The 14,690-nt window shown below is 38.2% G+C and overlaps 2 protein-coding genes across 5 annotated transcripts; both read left to right on the top strand.

Annotated features, from left to right (window-relative positions):
* The first annotated feature begins 1,555 nt into the window (after positions 1-1,555).
* Positions 1,556-14,533, top strand: LOC119727567 (60S ribosomal protein L31-like). Of its 4 annotated transcripts, none has more exons than XM_038199493.1 (5): positions 1,556-1,627; positions 12,350-12,447; positions 13,354-13,479; positions 13,884-13,996; positions 14,217-14,533. In XM_038199493.1, exons 1-5 carry the CDS (start codon positions 1,571-1,573, stop codon positions 14,249-14,251), a joined length of 429 nt encoding a protein of 142 aa, XP_038055421.1. In that variant the 5' UTR covers positions 1,556-1,570; the 3' UTR covers positions 14,252-14,533. The 4 variants fall into 4 exon arrangements, with proteins under 4 accessions (XP_038055421.1, XP_038055424.1, XP_038055425.1 ...); XM_038199496.1 differs by lacking the exon at positions 1,556-1,627 and adding an exon at positions 10,368-10,455; XM_038199497.1 differs by lacking the exon at positions 1,556-1,627 and adding an exon at positions 10,466-10,479.
* On the top strand, positions 3,274-6,293 carry LOC119727566 (thyrotroph embryonic factor-like). The gene is made up of 4 exons (XM_038199492.1): positions 3,274-3,607; positions 4,600-4,878; positions 5,296-5,483; positions 5,853-6,293. Exons 1-4 carry the CDS (start codon positions 3,463-3,465, stop codon positions 6,090-6,092), a joined length of 852 nt encoding a protein of 283 aa, XP_038055420.1. The 5' UTR covers positions 3,274-3,462; the 3' UTR covers positions 6,093-6,293.
* Positions 14,534-14,690: the final 157 nt, after the last annotated feature.

Here is a 14,690-nt window from a genome sequence, read left to right on the forward strand (position 1 = left end):
AAAATGCCCTTGCAAAAAACAGTGAGAAGCCGAAATTTCCATTTAAATGGAACAGGTATTTCTTCCTCCTGACAACGAATGTATTGCTTTTGCTCCATAAAAGTTGACTTTCGGTCGGATTTTTTTTTTTCGCGCAACATTGTATTCCTTTGGTAATTTAATGTTCATTGTTTGACGATTTTTCGTGAAATTCAAGCTCCTTATGCTACCTATCATGACCAACCTCTAGACGAAATTTCAATTCAATACAACAGGTGTTTTCTGAGTTATTGACGCAAATCTTTTTTTTCCAAGAAAGTTGACTTTTATTCGGATTCAGTTTCAGGGCATTTAATTATAATGTTCGACGATTTTACATGAAATTTAATCTCCCTATATGTTACCCAGCATGACCAAGTTTCAAATTAATACAAAAGGTAGTTCTTGAGTTATTGTCGTAACAACGTGTGCGTTATTTTTTTTCAGTCACGCTGGGTTCTTTTCCGTGTTGTTGACAACCATAATATTGTCCTTTCTCTAGTCTATGGTGGTGGTAACCACTATTTGTGTTGCGCGCCCTCTATTTAAAAGAAAATTAAAGTATTGGGAGGGGGAAAGCTGAGGGGAGGGGGTAGGGAAGGACCCCCCTCCCCCGCCTTCAATTGGGAAATCGAACGGGGGAAGGGAGTCAGGACTGGAGTTTCCTGTGTAGGGGCGCTTTGAAAAATGTACGAAAACCCTCAATGTACGCCCCCCAAAAAAATATATATATATTTAAGGAAACATAAGCTTTTTTTAAAAGACAAATTAAATAGATTATAATCAGAGCGATGCCTCTTTCCTCCAGGTCTTGGCCTCTACATCCTCGCACTCACTCATGAACTGTGTTTAAAAAAAAATCCAATATCGAAAATTCGACAGCAAACAGAAAATTACGGGATAGGCATGCTAAAGGCATTATCGTGGAGTTTGAGGGTATGCGAGGTGTGGGTCAACATATCTGCAGCCCTCTTTTGTGTTCTACTTTTATCTACAGGGTGCAACCCTGCAAAAAAAAATCCCATAGACTCTAGTGCTAAATGCGCATACTTCAAAATTCTTTTTAAAATACTCAGAACTCTCACAGGTATTCAAGCTGCACAGAAAAATGATGATCAATGTGTCATCTCTCATTTTCTTTTCATTTTTTGGTGGGTTGACCATTGACTTTTCGAGTTATTCTCACCCAAAGAAGACGACCCCTATTTTCCCCAAAGCGGAAAAGTAGCCATCTTGAAAATCGATCCCTCCACAACATGGCAAAATAACGCCACTTTCGAGCCCAATAGCATCCAAAATGCTCAAAATTGGAAGCCCCAAGTCTGGGCCAGGTTCATTACCATATCTCTTCAATTCCCCAATTGTATGGCTCTCAAAACTCTCTTATATAGAATATTTTGAGGGTATAACTTGTATTCATGAGCTCGGCGGACGGATTTTTGGCCTATTTACAGGCGTGCACCCTTCAGGGCAGAACCTTCGCTCGCAAACAGGGCGGTGGTACCGGGTACGAGCGAACAAGGCTTATCGAGCTAGATTACGTAACCCTTTGATGTTACGACCTGCTGTTAGTGGTGGTAGCGTGTCCTGCAACGTGACTTTAGTGCGGGTAGCATGACACCAGCAAGTTTCTTTCTATCAGTTTTATCAGGAAAAGCTCGCCAATTTCTTTTGAGATTTTCAATTGCGCCGGCTGTTAATTTAAGCTGTCAGACGTTTTCAAAAGGAGCAATTAAAACTTTTGAATTATAATTCGCATGTTGAAGTGCGCACTCGTATTTATCTCTGAATTGATTTTGACCAATAAACTTTACACCAGTCTCTGGTTTTGACGAATTACAATCAGGTAAAAAAACGCCTTTTTGGTCAATTGTATTTCGATTTTTTTTTAAGAGTTGAAATATTTCAAAAAAAGACAGAGAAACCTTGTCAAGTTTAGGAACCTCGTGTAATGTATTTTAACTTGACACTCACTCCATCCGGGCATTTGCAAACATCGAAAAATAAAACTACCAAGTTTTTGCGAAATACCGTAATAGGATGTTGGTAAATGACAGTCTAAAGCATCCTGTAAAATTATGGCACCTGGTATACTGTCATTTTCAAGAAAAGTGGTATTTTTGTATCAATTTCCAACGCTGATCGGCCGATCAGCGTTGGAAACAACTGGCTTTTTTTTCCAAATACTGGCCCCAATTGACCATTGCACTTGTTTGCAATCGATTACAAACCTATGAACGGGTACGAGCCAGCTAGACTGGTTCCCTGACCTTACAATTCCCGAATGTATGTAAACTGCTCTAATTCTTCTTATATGGAGTCAGGGAACCAGACTACAGGAAAATGATCGTTTTTCTTGGTTTTTATAGCATTTTCGAACCAAAAACCTCCAAAAAGTCAGTGTAACTATATTTGCTTTATATTTCCAACCCCCCAATTCCATCCATTTCTGAAAATTACAGCAAAAGCAAATGATGTATATTCCCTTTAAGCGCACTTCATTCATAATGCGAATTCCGTAGACTTGTGCACGTCCTTCATTTATCAATACCTTATGATTACAAGCATTTACTACGTTTTATGAAGAATAAATTGCAATGAGTACTTCACATTATTAATATCTCTCTTGAGTCTATATTCTGGCACAAGCTAGATTACGTGAACGATTGGGGTTAAATTTATATATAGAACGGAAAGGCTGAAATAAAGTGAAATGAATATACTGTAATTGTTATTTTCTGAAAATATGGTTCATCCGACAATAATCTATCTCCTCCCCACCCTAATGGACCGTATCCCGACTCTGTACGGTACGAGACCTCGTACGACATTTCGCCCCCGGCCATTTAGTTCACTTATGTGTTTGTATTTCTCCATGGTTCACTTAACGTCATCATGACGTCACTGACTGCAAAATGATTAAAGGCCTTACCGTTAATTTTGATTAATAATGATTAAAGGCCTTACCGTTAATTTTGCTGAAATTCGGCGGCATCATTTAGCTATTTATTCTTCACTTTTAGTGATTTAGGTATCCCCCCCCCCCCCCCCCGCCAAAAAAACCAAGAATTCCCCGAAAATCATCCCCACATTTCAGAGAGGCGTGGCATTTGCACTTGGGATTTTGGGGTGCATGCAATTCGCAACCGCGGATCCGCGTGATGCATGCAACGCGTACACGTAATGATGGTTGGCGACTTTTGTAGCTAGCCAGCGTTTTTGACATCTGTGTCGTCGATACACTTGTAATTGTATCGTGTGCATGTTGGATACGTAATGCACTGCACTGCTAAACAAGCGCGCAACGTAAATGCGGGATACGTGGATGACCGACCGTAAACCACCGAATCTAGGCCACCAAACAACTACATTTCCCCGGTTGTCCTGGCCATTGTAGCTGTCGTATTCACAAGCCTTTTAGCCCCTATTTTGCCCGTGTCAATAATGGACAACCTTCTGAAGAATTTAGGCGGAGTGACGCTGAAGTCCCTGTTGGAGAATCCGAGTTTGCTACAGGCGCCGACATTACATGTAGGCCTACGTAACACTCATCAGGAAGATCAAGATGAAGATGGCAAAAAACAGCAAGGTATACAACTTAAAACTAAAAGTGGACCCTTTTCAGTATGACTTTTCACATTTCTTCATGTTTTCTCCACCAAACACAAGTTCATCTTACACCTTGTGTTGTTTAATTAATGTGTTTGGTTTAAATACAATCAATTTCTTTTCAATAACTAGCCCCATAAATGTGGCCTATTTACTGGACTGCCTCCGTAAACATAGGCCACACATCCATGTACAAAAACGTGTCGCACTTTGCCAAATTTTGATTTTCACATTTAGGCTTAGTTTGTAGGGTTTTTTTGGCTTTAGAAGCATACTCACCCTCTTTATAGGCTAATCAGAAAGTGCTGCCTTTTTCAGATGTCTAATTTTTGTGAAATTTTATGTTGAAAATTTGATACGCAAACGTGTGCAAATGAATCTGGAAATTTCACGAAAAATAGACATCTGAAAATGTACAGTACACTTCATGTAGATGCACACACCTTGTATTTTATTGTGATATATTTTCCACAGACTCCAGTGCTGTAATGTATTTTAATGAGAATACTTATCATGTTTCCATGGTAACAGGACGGGTGCAGTGACTTGTCGTTGGTCGATTTGTATACATTGCCATTGGCTCTTAGTACATCGTTCACTGTGTGTTTTGGACTACTTGTGCAGTAGATCAAATTGTCATTTGATTCCGGAGCGGACACAGGCAGTCCATTTTCAAGTTGTCGATCTAGTGTCAAATTCTACTGTTTTGAACTGAGTGCTTTGCCAGTGATACAACATGTGGGACCATACACATTTGCCTGTGCATTTAAACCATCGACACTATTTAGTACACAGGAGTAAGTATAGTCCGACAGTGGACGTGTGTTTTTCACTGTATGGTTGTATAAAGCTAGATAGCAATCACATGTAGCATTTTGTGCAGTGAACATTTGTTGAATTGAAACAAAATGTAACAACAAGCCTGTCACAGCTTTGCACAAATCTCATATTGTCTTTCTATTCATTTTTCAGAGATCGACTTTGAGAAGAAGCTGAAGGAAGTTGAGGGTGATTATTTTGCTCAGACAGATTTGGGTGCAGCATTCCTGGGCCCCAATCTGTGGGATAAGACGTATGGAGACGATGACTTCAAACTGGAGTACATGGAATTGGATGAATTTTTGTCTGAGAATGGTTTGCCTGTCAACACAGCCGAGCAGATCTTGAACAATGACCAACAGGATATCAATGAAACACCAGAAAACAACGAGGAAGCGGCCGGTGAACTCCTGAGCTCTCCGGAGAAACCAGGTAATGACCCAGAAAAAAAAAGGTTTTAAGATGATCAATTAAGTCAAGGTTTTTCCGTGGCACTATTAGGAATGTAGTCAATGAGGAAAAGTCTTGCCTCGTCGAAATGTACATTAACACGACAAGAAAAATGATCTTCATTTGTAAGATGGATTCTGTGAATAAGGTGGTTCTGAACTTCTCCATAATTTCTTTTTTGTTAGAATATGAGAATAATAAGAATACAATGTATTTACCATCTTCCTGCAAAATCGTTTGGCCCAAGAATTATTTAAATTTTCAACACATCAAGCATCATGTGAACTTCTTTCACTTCATCAAAATTAAGAATTGTGAAAGCTAGGATCAACACAAACAATATATGGAATCTGTTGATTACTTTCAAGTTCTTTTTTTTTTTTTTTTTATTATTATCAGTTGTTCCAGCAAGCCCTACACCTTCAGATCGAACACCAAGCCCTGTTGATGTGAATGTCAACTATGACCTGTCTCCTACTGACATTGCCTTGTCAACCATCCCTGGTCAACATGAGTATGATCCTCGTACTAGGAGTTTCAGTGAAGAGGAGCTGAAACCACAACCTATGATCAAGAAGTCACGTAAGGTACGATGCAGCTCATACAGGCATTCTGTATCAGAGTATGCCAACCATATATTAGGGAGCGACTCCAGTCAAGCCAGTTAGATATTGTTTGAACATCTTCAACAGTCAACGTACTCACTCCTAACTGTTTCAAACTTCATAGCTTATGTATTATACATGTACAATATAACATTTTTATTTGTTACAAGGAAACTGCATAAAATTTGCATCTATTGCTTCATTCTGAAAATCGTATTATTCAATTTCATCCTCCCAGTACTACATGTAGCTGTAGGCAACTTCTGCAACTTTTTTGTGCCCTTTTTAAAATAGAAATCCTTCAGGTGCATCAGGATTCTGTTGATAATACCATGTATCTTATGTCCACAGATTTACGTTGCCCATGAGGCTAAAGATGACAAATACTGGGACAGAAGAAGAAAGAATAACATCGCCGCCAAGCGATCACGTGATGCACGCCGTATCAAAGAGAATCAGATCAGTATGAGGGCTGCATTCCTTGAGAAGGAAAACAACGCCCTCAGGGATGAACTGTTGGCCATGAAGAAAGAGAACAGCGGCCTCAAGTCTGTGGTTAAATCATATGAACGTAAGCTGGGGATTCAGTGAGTGACTCAGAAATGAGAGTGGGTAATAGAATCCAAACGGGAGTATTACAGGGAAGTAAGGTTACACATTCTCTCTCCCCAGTAGAGAGACACGATGCACCCTGACTACAGACAAGTTTTCTTGTTAATGCATTGTACATTCTTATCTCAGAGAAACAAATACCTGTCCTTAGTAAGAGTGCATCGTGCAAGATATTGGAAACAAGCATCTTATACAAGGTGCTGCGGTGCATATTGCAACCACTGCCAGAAACACTAGGGCAAACCCCTTCCCTTAGCGATAAGTGGTACTGGGTTCTTTAACGTGCATTACACAACACATAACACGGGACCTACGGCTTAACGTCCCATCCGAAGCAAGGGCGGATCCGAGGGGGGGGGGGTGCAACAAGGGCCATTTCCCCCCCCCCCCAAAAAAAAACGAACCCAATTTTTTTGTTATGTTAGTGACGTCGCTATAAAGGCAGGCACTGCGTACACCACCATCTTTTCCTCCCCAAAAAAAAATGGTCAAAGTGGTCAGAAATTGCCTCAGATCGCACCACAGAGCATTTAGAATCCACTTTTTGGGGGACCTAAATTTTTTTTGGCCCCCCCCCCCCCCCCCCAAGGTTGTGTTCTGGATCCGCCCTTGATCCGAAGGACGAAGCAATAATGGTAAAGTGCCTTGCTCAAGAGCACAAGCACCATGTTCTCACGGTCAGGATTCGAACCCATGTATCACAGCACAGGAGTCGAAAACTGTAACCATTTACAGTAATATTAATAAACCATTGGACCACAGCACCCCAGCAAAACATTTCCGCATAACTACATTCACTTCTTGTTTTTGTGAATGAAACTTTCACCATTTTCAGTAGGCAGTTTCAGTTAGTGGATTTTTGTTTTAATTTCGAGACTTTTGTTTAATTGCCTTAATGAATGTATATATTTTAGAATAGAACATGTTCAGTACAATGTAAAGCACAGATATTATTCCAGGAGTGGGAAAATCTATACGAGTTGATTGCTACAAGTAAATATTTGTATCGACACTGATAAATGACAAAACAAATGCGTATCTGCTAATGTACTGCATCCTGAAGTACTTCTTTGCTGATTTAATATGCCTGTATTGCTTGATGTCGTACCATACAATCCCAACCATTTTGAATAATGAAATCACTGTGCATGTAAACTTCGCATTGTAGCTTCACAAACAGATGTGATTGTTTGCCAGCATTGATAAGTGGCCTTTGTTTGATAAAAAAAAATGACCAACTTAAAATGACATTCAGAGCTAGTGAGCCAAGGTATCATAATTTGCAGAATTTAGTTGCTACATGTACTCAGGGAATCAGGTGCAGGCAGGTGGCAGTAGGATACAAGATGCATTCATTAGATCTATCTCTCTCTCACCCCCAGGACAAGATAAAGAATCTACAAATCTTGTTATCCTTGCTTCCTTAGACTAGAGGTTTATTCAAATATTTTCCAGAGCATTTAGATTTTCACTCTCCCTCTGTACTTCGTAAATGTAAAACCTTGTAAATATACCTGGTAAATGTCAAACACGGGTAATTTACTTTAGACAGGTGCCTGCTTTTGTGAGGTACAAATACTACTTACTGAGCAGTATTGGTACCAGATCTAGCCTATTACACTACGCCGCAAGGCAATTCGTTAAACAAGCGTGCTTAGTAAAGAGAATAAACTTAAAAAGCTTAAAATGACATAAATTTTAAGGTTTCTGGTGTGTAATCAGGTCTGTTTGATTAATTTATGAAGATGATATATATAGTTCGTGTAAACATCAATGCCATGACTTGTACTAGTACGACTAGAGCATTCTTCAATTCAGTATATTCTTTGCAAAACTGCGTGTTCATATAGATTTTTACAGAAATAAATGTGTTACCGTTTTTCAGAGTTTAAACTGAGGTCTATCAAAATTGTTCTTTCCAAAAGGAATTCCATTTTCATTTCAGTCTAAAACCGAAACCTGAGGTTTTTTTTAAATGCAGTTTATAAAGGAATGTATAAATGATTGAACACATTCTGTAAATACATGTACATTCAAATTCTAAATTTCATTGATGAATGTAATGTTCTGTTATGGTATTTTGGGGAGTGTATAACGCCATTTGTCAGTCTCTGTATTTTTTCTCTGTTTTGTGTCTGTTGTGTAGTTGGGCCTATGGTGTGTTATACACATACACGCAAAAGGCCTAATTACCAGTCGCCCGTAGCCAGGTTTTTGTTTGCCCGTTGCAAATTAGACCTTTCGTCATGTTTAACCCAATTTTCTTTGATCAGCATCTCGATTTTGCTTGTAAAAATCTCCAATTTCTCCATCCTGTTGCAATCTGCCAATTTACCCCCTCCCCCCTCTCCGGGCTGCGCCACTGCTCGAATACACAGCAGATACAGAATAATTGACTGAAAACATGCTAAAATGCAAAGACGTGGCAGATGTTGAGAGCTGATGAGGGTTGTTGGGTCAATTGCTTGTTTATGGTTTTCAAAATACTGTTTGATACGTAAACTTGTATTTGTTACATTTTATGCCATATCTTTTAACCACGGATTGCAGAATTTTCTGTCATGTGAGTGTATTGTAGTACAAAAACAGCTGTTCATGTATAACACTATTTCCTTCTCAATTGTAGCAGACTTACACAACAACAAAAGTCTGCACCTGAATGATACGTTTCATTTTGTATACATGGAAACTGCATCATGTACATGTATTTTAAGCACAAACTTGTTTTTATGGGCATTGGATTTGCTCTGTAAATAAGATTATACTTCATGTCTCTTGTATTACTATTTCAAGTAAAATAGCAGTATTCCTCGAGCCTAATGATATTCAACATGCAGAGGATTAGTCGCAAGAGATATTGCCTGGATAGAGGCTGATTTTAAATTACATACTTATTCTTACTAGTAATAAAGAAAATGGGAAAGTTATGTGCATATAAATAAGAAAGAGGAAAAATGTATGGGAAACATTTATTTTTGACAAAATTAATTGACTTATTGGTGTGTGGCTTGAATTTTATATTCACATTTGTCATTAAGTAGTGTGCACTTAGTGAATATCAGGTAATAAAACCCAATTAATCACGGAACAAATGTGTTTGCTTTTGTCTTTTGTAATTTTCTTCTCCATATGTATTATATCCATGTTGTTTTGATGTACATTTACTGTACAATATTAGCTATTCACATATAGGTGCAATATAGCCACAGACAGGATCATGCTATCTGACAGTAATTGCAATGCATGCTCGGAGCAATACACGCCGGATAAAAAAGCTTGGATAAAATTACTAAGGGCTGAACAATGGTCAAGGACTTGCTAATATGAACTGAGGTAGAGAGTCATACTGGGTTCAATGACCGCTTGCAATGAACCACTCATGGCAATGATCACCATGGAGATGTTACAAAAACATCTATATTTTTAGTGACATTTCAATTCAATAGACATTTATTTTGCACCCTCTAAAAAAACATATAATAATATGAAGTACAATACAGTAATATCAAAGTAATAGGAAAAAGTAGGTAATCAGCACTGAGTAACTAAATTCTTCGAAGCAAATTTATTAAATTATGGTTAATTATTGATAAATAAGGAAAATGAAAAGAAAGAGTAGTACATGTATAGGAGAGTAGTACATGTATAGGAGAGTGCAAGGCTGTTCACATAAGCCAAAGCTTGTAAGTGGTACAGCACTAACCTGGACAATTAAACAACATAAACACAAGAACAAAACAGACAGACAGACAAACAAAAGACAAACAAAAGACAAACGAGTCCAACACAGAAACCTGAATACACTGATGGTTGTAAGGATTTAAAGTGGTTTATTGCCCCCCCCCCAAAAAAAAAAATTAATTAATTAATTAATTAATTAATTAATTAATTAATTAATTAATTAATTAATTAATAAAATAAACAGTCTACAACCCCCCTTAACTGATGACTGTAGCTATTTTTAGTTTAAAACGAATGAAAATCAGTTAAATATAGCATAACGTTTCCTAAAAGAGAAAAAACTCTCCTTTTAAAAATTAGATTTAAAGTGTAAAAAAAAGTGACGATTTTATATAATTTCATATAAAAAGTACGAAATCAAAAGGTTGTAAAATATTTCGATATTAAAAAAAACATGTTAAGTTGCTGTATTTTTGCATTTGAAGATACATGTATTTTTTTCACACGATCGAACAACTCCCCCCCCCCCAATAGTTTACGCCCCTCCCCTTTGTTTACGCTGTCGCTGGTCTCCGACATGAAACAGCCGTTGATCATCATCTGGACAATTACCCACAGTGCCTTGTCCGTTCTTCCGGCCTCTTTTTAATGCCAATGCACGGTATGTTGAAGGCTTGAATTTAGGGTGTTTAAAAATCCCCAAACATCGACTTTATGTAGATTTCTTTGCCGTTGTGTATGATCTCATTCTGAACTTAAAGATATTTATGTCATGATATGGTATCTTGTTAGTATTACAATACATTTTATAAAAGAAAAATTGGACTAAACTCAGTCAAGATCTTGTAAATTATACGTGGAAATCGTATGTTAAAGTAGAGCACTACGAGTTTCCCCCGACCTTCCTCGCTCTCGCAGTACTGCAAAACTTCTTTGTGTACGAGCTTCTAAATCATTGTAATGTATCTCATGTGTGAGAGATACGTATTATTTGCGATTTTTTATACCTAGGGAATTTTCTGGACTCTCCATAGACTTTGTACGCAACCGATGAAGTGGCGTCGGGTTGAATTTTGAAACATTCAGATTCTTCCTTGATTATTATGTTTTCATCCCAAAAAAATCAAGAATAATTAATAGGCGTATTCTTTTATTATTTTAAGTTGACTCCAACATTCAATTGCAGAGTAGGTCTATTATATTTTTGGAAAGATTCCCATATCTGGCATGTCTGGCCATTGGCATTGTTGTCACGTCACCCTGTCGTGCATCATGGTCATGCCTGTGCACGGAAAATCCTGTGCACAAACCGTATGAGACTGAAAATGGAAAAAATGTTGCAACCTGACGCCACTTCAGCGGTTATGTACAAAGTCTATGGAGAGTCGAGACAATTTTCTAAGTTATTTACTAACAAAATTGGAAATGTTTCTCACTCTCAGTCCCAAATTCATGTCTTATCATCATTTTTGCAATGACTGACCTTCATTGAGATGATATGAGAAAACAAGTGGTGTCAGGTTGCAACATGTTATCCCTGAAAATTTCCAAGTGTTTTCTAAGTAAGCCTATTTCAATATTGCCCCTGCTAAATTTGACATTTTAGGACATAGGCCCTATTAAAGTATTATCACTTTCTGATTGCTGATACTTGATAGGTCACTGAAGTGATGGCCGGACAGGTATGGGAATCTTTCCATGTTTTCAATTTCTGATTTGTGGCTTTGAAGGATTTTTTTAAAGGGAAATAAAGTCTGAAATTGTAAAATGGTCTGATTCCTATCTCGTGAATACCACAACGACAATGTTGGCGCTGAACTAGACTAAGATTTCTCATGGACAAAATGTCCAAGTCAAGTCCCAAGAATAACAGTCGCTGTGCAGGTTCAGTTCAGTGCCTATCTGGCAAAAATAGTGTTTACCACAAGAAAGCCGGATCTGGCTAAAGATGCACTGCCTTTTTATTTAGATTAGGCATGGAGGTAGAATTAGGCTAACTCTAGATTTTTGGAATTTTGTAAAGTGCGACTTTCTTTCTCATATTTGGGTATGTTTCAAAAGGGCTTATTCTCACTTTCGATCATGCTGATTTGTGTAATTCATGCTTGGGTCAGTTTGGGTAGGCCTGGTATTATTGTATTAAATGTGATGCGATCAAGCTAAATGAGTCGCTTGGCAACCCTAGTCAATTTTTATTTGTTTTACAGATTTTGAAAGAGCACAATCTCAGCATTACTGCTGTGAAAACCGCACGGTGGTACCATCTTTAGTTCAAAAATTATGGAAGTCGGAACACCAAGAGATGTGATGAAGTGGCCCCTATTTTGGCCTGTATCTCCAAATGAAATTCTTAGACAAGCGACTCATTTAGCTTGATTGCATCACAAATTTTATTTATTGTGTGGAGTGCTGTAGAATTTAGGGTTTGGGGCAGTAGGACGAATGTGTTAACCTGGCTCAGATGATGGGGGTAGTTGAATACTCGGATGGTCTGTTTATCAAAACAAAAGTCCAGAATGACATTAGATGTCCTTTTGTTTTATTTCTTTTGACAGATGGCCAAGAAAACTGACAAGAAGAAGGCTCGTTCAGCCTTGAACGAGGTGGTGACGAGAGAGTACACCATCCATCTGCACAAGCGCATCCATGGAATGTAAGTCTTGCCTGGTGTACATGTCAATCATCAGATAACAAGTTATGTCATGGAACCAGTGGTTTTACCTTGCACCTGCAAAGTAATACCCAGACAGGGACCTTGAGTGCAGAACAAATGCAAAACAAATTCAGGCCAACTTTACTGTTAAGCTGAAAAATTCTCCAAAATTTTCATGAGGCAAAGACAAGGTCCTCAATATGTCGGCCAAGTTGGAAGCATCAATTCAATTTTTAAAGGAGACTTTTCTTCAATATTTTGCACCTGAAAGTGATGGCAGTGATTTCAATTTGAAGCCTAAGACTTGACTGGTACATGTCCTGTTGGAAAAGACTGATCCCTTTAGTAATCAGGTGGCATGCTATGAAGAGATGTGTAGAAATAGAGACTAGTACCGGATGTTTAATTTGACACTGTGGACTGATGCAGTACTAAAGGGGTGTTGGACTGGTTATTTCATGTACCAGTCTATTTTCTTGTTTTGCATGTTTTCAATACCTGAAGTTTTTGGACTCTCATACTCGGTATTGAGAGGCCCAAATTTTGGGACTTACAAATAACATGGCCTTATTTTTGAACGTATCCTCCTTGTACCAGCACTATTTGGGGGATATTGACATAAATGCAAGGTTATTGACAACTTAAATGTTGCTAAGCTGTGAAATTTGAAATTTGCAATCTTTAGATTGGAGTAAAGTTACTAAACTAAACTTGTTCAATAAACGCTACTGTTTGTTCCAAGAAAATGGCTTGATAGAGTACCTCAGTTGCTCAAACATATGGCATACTTTTGAAATGTAAATCATTATTGAACCTTGACGTATTGATTCAGAACTAATTGCTTCAAGCTGCAACTTGAGTACTTGACAGATATCCTTGTTGGACTTCCTTTGGTTATTGATGCAGTTCTTTCAAGAGACGCGCCCCTCGGGCCATCAAGGAGATCCGTAAGTTTGCCGTGAAGATGATGGGAACTGAAGATGTGCGAGTAGACACAAGACTCAACAAGCACATCTGGTCAAGAGGAGTCAGGTAGGTTGTAGTCAGATTTATAGATACTGGACTTGCATCAATCAGTAGATGGTGATATGTGACCACTCGTCTGACCTCTATGGCCAAAGTACACACCATTCATTTTACTCTGAATGTGTGAAAACCCATGTTGCCTTCAGGCATGTCAAGCGAGAAGCACCGCAGCAATGCAATCCAATTTCTCTTTCTAATTGAGTGAGGGGGGGATCGTGCACTGAGTCGTCAGGTTTGTTTAATTCTTTCTTGCACTAAAACCTCAAAAGTGCACAAAGCTTGGAATCCCGAAGAGAGAGAAGAGAGAAAAGAAAGAAGAAATGTATAGTTTCTAAAGTGGGAGGGCTTTTAGGACACACAATGCACTAATTTTGTGTAATGAACCATGGATAACCCTTGACCTTTAACAGGAGCGTACCATTCAGAGTGAGGGTACGTCTGGCCAGGAAAAGAAACGAAGATGAAGACTCTCCACACAAACTCTACACACTTGTCACCCATGTTGATGTCCCCACATTCAAGGGTATGTACATGTACACTTCATGTAGAGCAAATATTTATTGAAAAAGGAATTTTCTTGTGCACTAATTTGTATGAAAAAAAATTGTCTTTTAAAAATAGATGTAACAAGAAAAGAAATAAACAATAAATTCAATTGAATTGTAGCAGCTGTCTTTAATTAATGTTTTTATCTTTCGTCATGTTCTGATCATCCTGTATTTTTCTTTTTCCTGTTTTCATAGGTCTACAGACTGTCAACGTTGACAGTGAAGATTAGGTCGTCAACATCAGGTCGCCAAGGAGTCGTCAGGATAAGGTCAAAGTTCAGGTCATCCATGTCGCCGTCATCAATAATTAAACCTACTATGCCACTCAAGGATTCCCAATCAAGTACACGTACATGTACATTGTACTGGGACAGCAAAGAATTCATCTTCAATGCTTGATGCGTTTTATTTAACGTAAAACTGAGGGAGTAACACATTGATAGTGTATCATTGTATCATTGAATTGGCTATCAACAATAAAGAACATCACCTGTACAACAAGGTTATTGTAATACTGTCTCTTCTGAGTTTTATTTTTTGTTTTTGTTTAAAAATAATTTTATTTATTAATACATGTATGTGCAACAAGTTGAATATTCTTGGCATATGAATCAAGGTCATGCCCTAGCCTGTTCACCTCTACCACACCCTCTCGATCGACTACTGACT

Source organism: Patiria miniata, unplaced genomic scaffold, assembly GCF_015706575.1.
Source record: "Patiria miniata isolate m_02_andy unplaced genomic scaffold, ASM1570657v1 HiC_scaffold_20, whole genome shotgun sequence".
Classification (NCBI taxonomy): Eukaryota; Metazoa; Echinodermata; class Asteroidea; order Valvatida; family Asterinidae; genus Patiria; species Patiria miniata.

Bases quoted from the DNA above. Each gene is read 5' to 3' on its own strand.
- LOC119727566 (XM_038199492.1), top strand. From the start codon at position 3,463: ATGGACAACCTTCTGAAGAATTTAGGCGGAGTGACGCTGAAGTCCCTG. The intron at 3,608-4,599 runs GTATACAACTTA...TTCATTTTTCAG, and splicing joins AGATGGCAAAAAACAGCAAG to AGATCGACTTTGAGAAGAAG. The intron at 5,484-5,852 runs GTACGATGCAGC...TTATGTCCACAG, and splicing joins TGATCAAGAAGTCACGTAAG to ATTTACGTTGCCCATGAGGC.
- LOC119727567 (XM_038199493.1), top strand. From the start codon at position 1,571: ATGTTACGACCTGCTGTTAGTGGTGGTAGCGTGTCCTGCAACGTGACT. The intron at 1,628-12,349 runs GTAGCATGACAC...TTCTTTTGACAG, and splicing joins GCAACGTGACTTTAGTGCGG to ATGGCCAAGAAAACTGACAA. The intron at 12,448-13,353 runs GTAAGTCTTGCC...TTATTGATGCAG, and splicing joins CACAAGCGCATCCATGGAAT to TTCTTTCAAGAGACGCGCCC.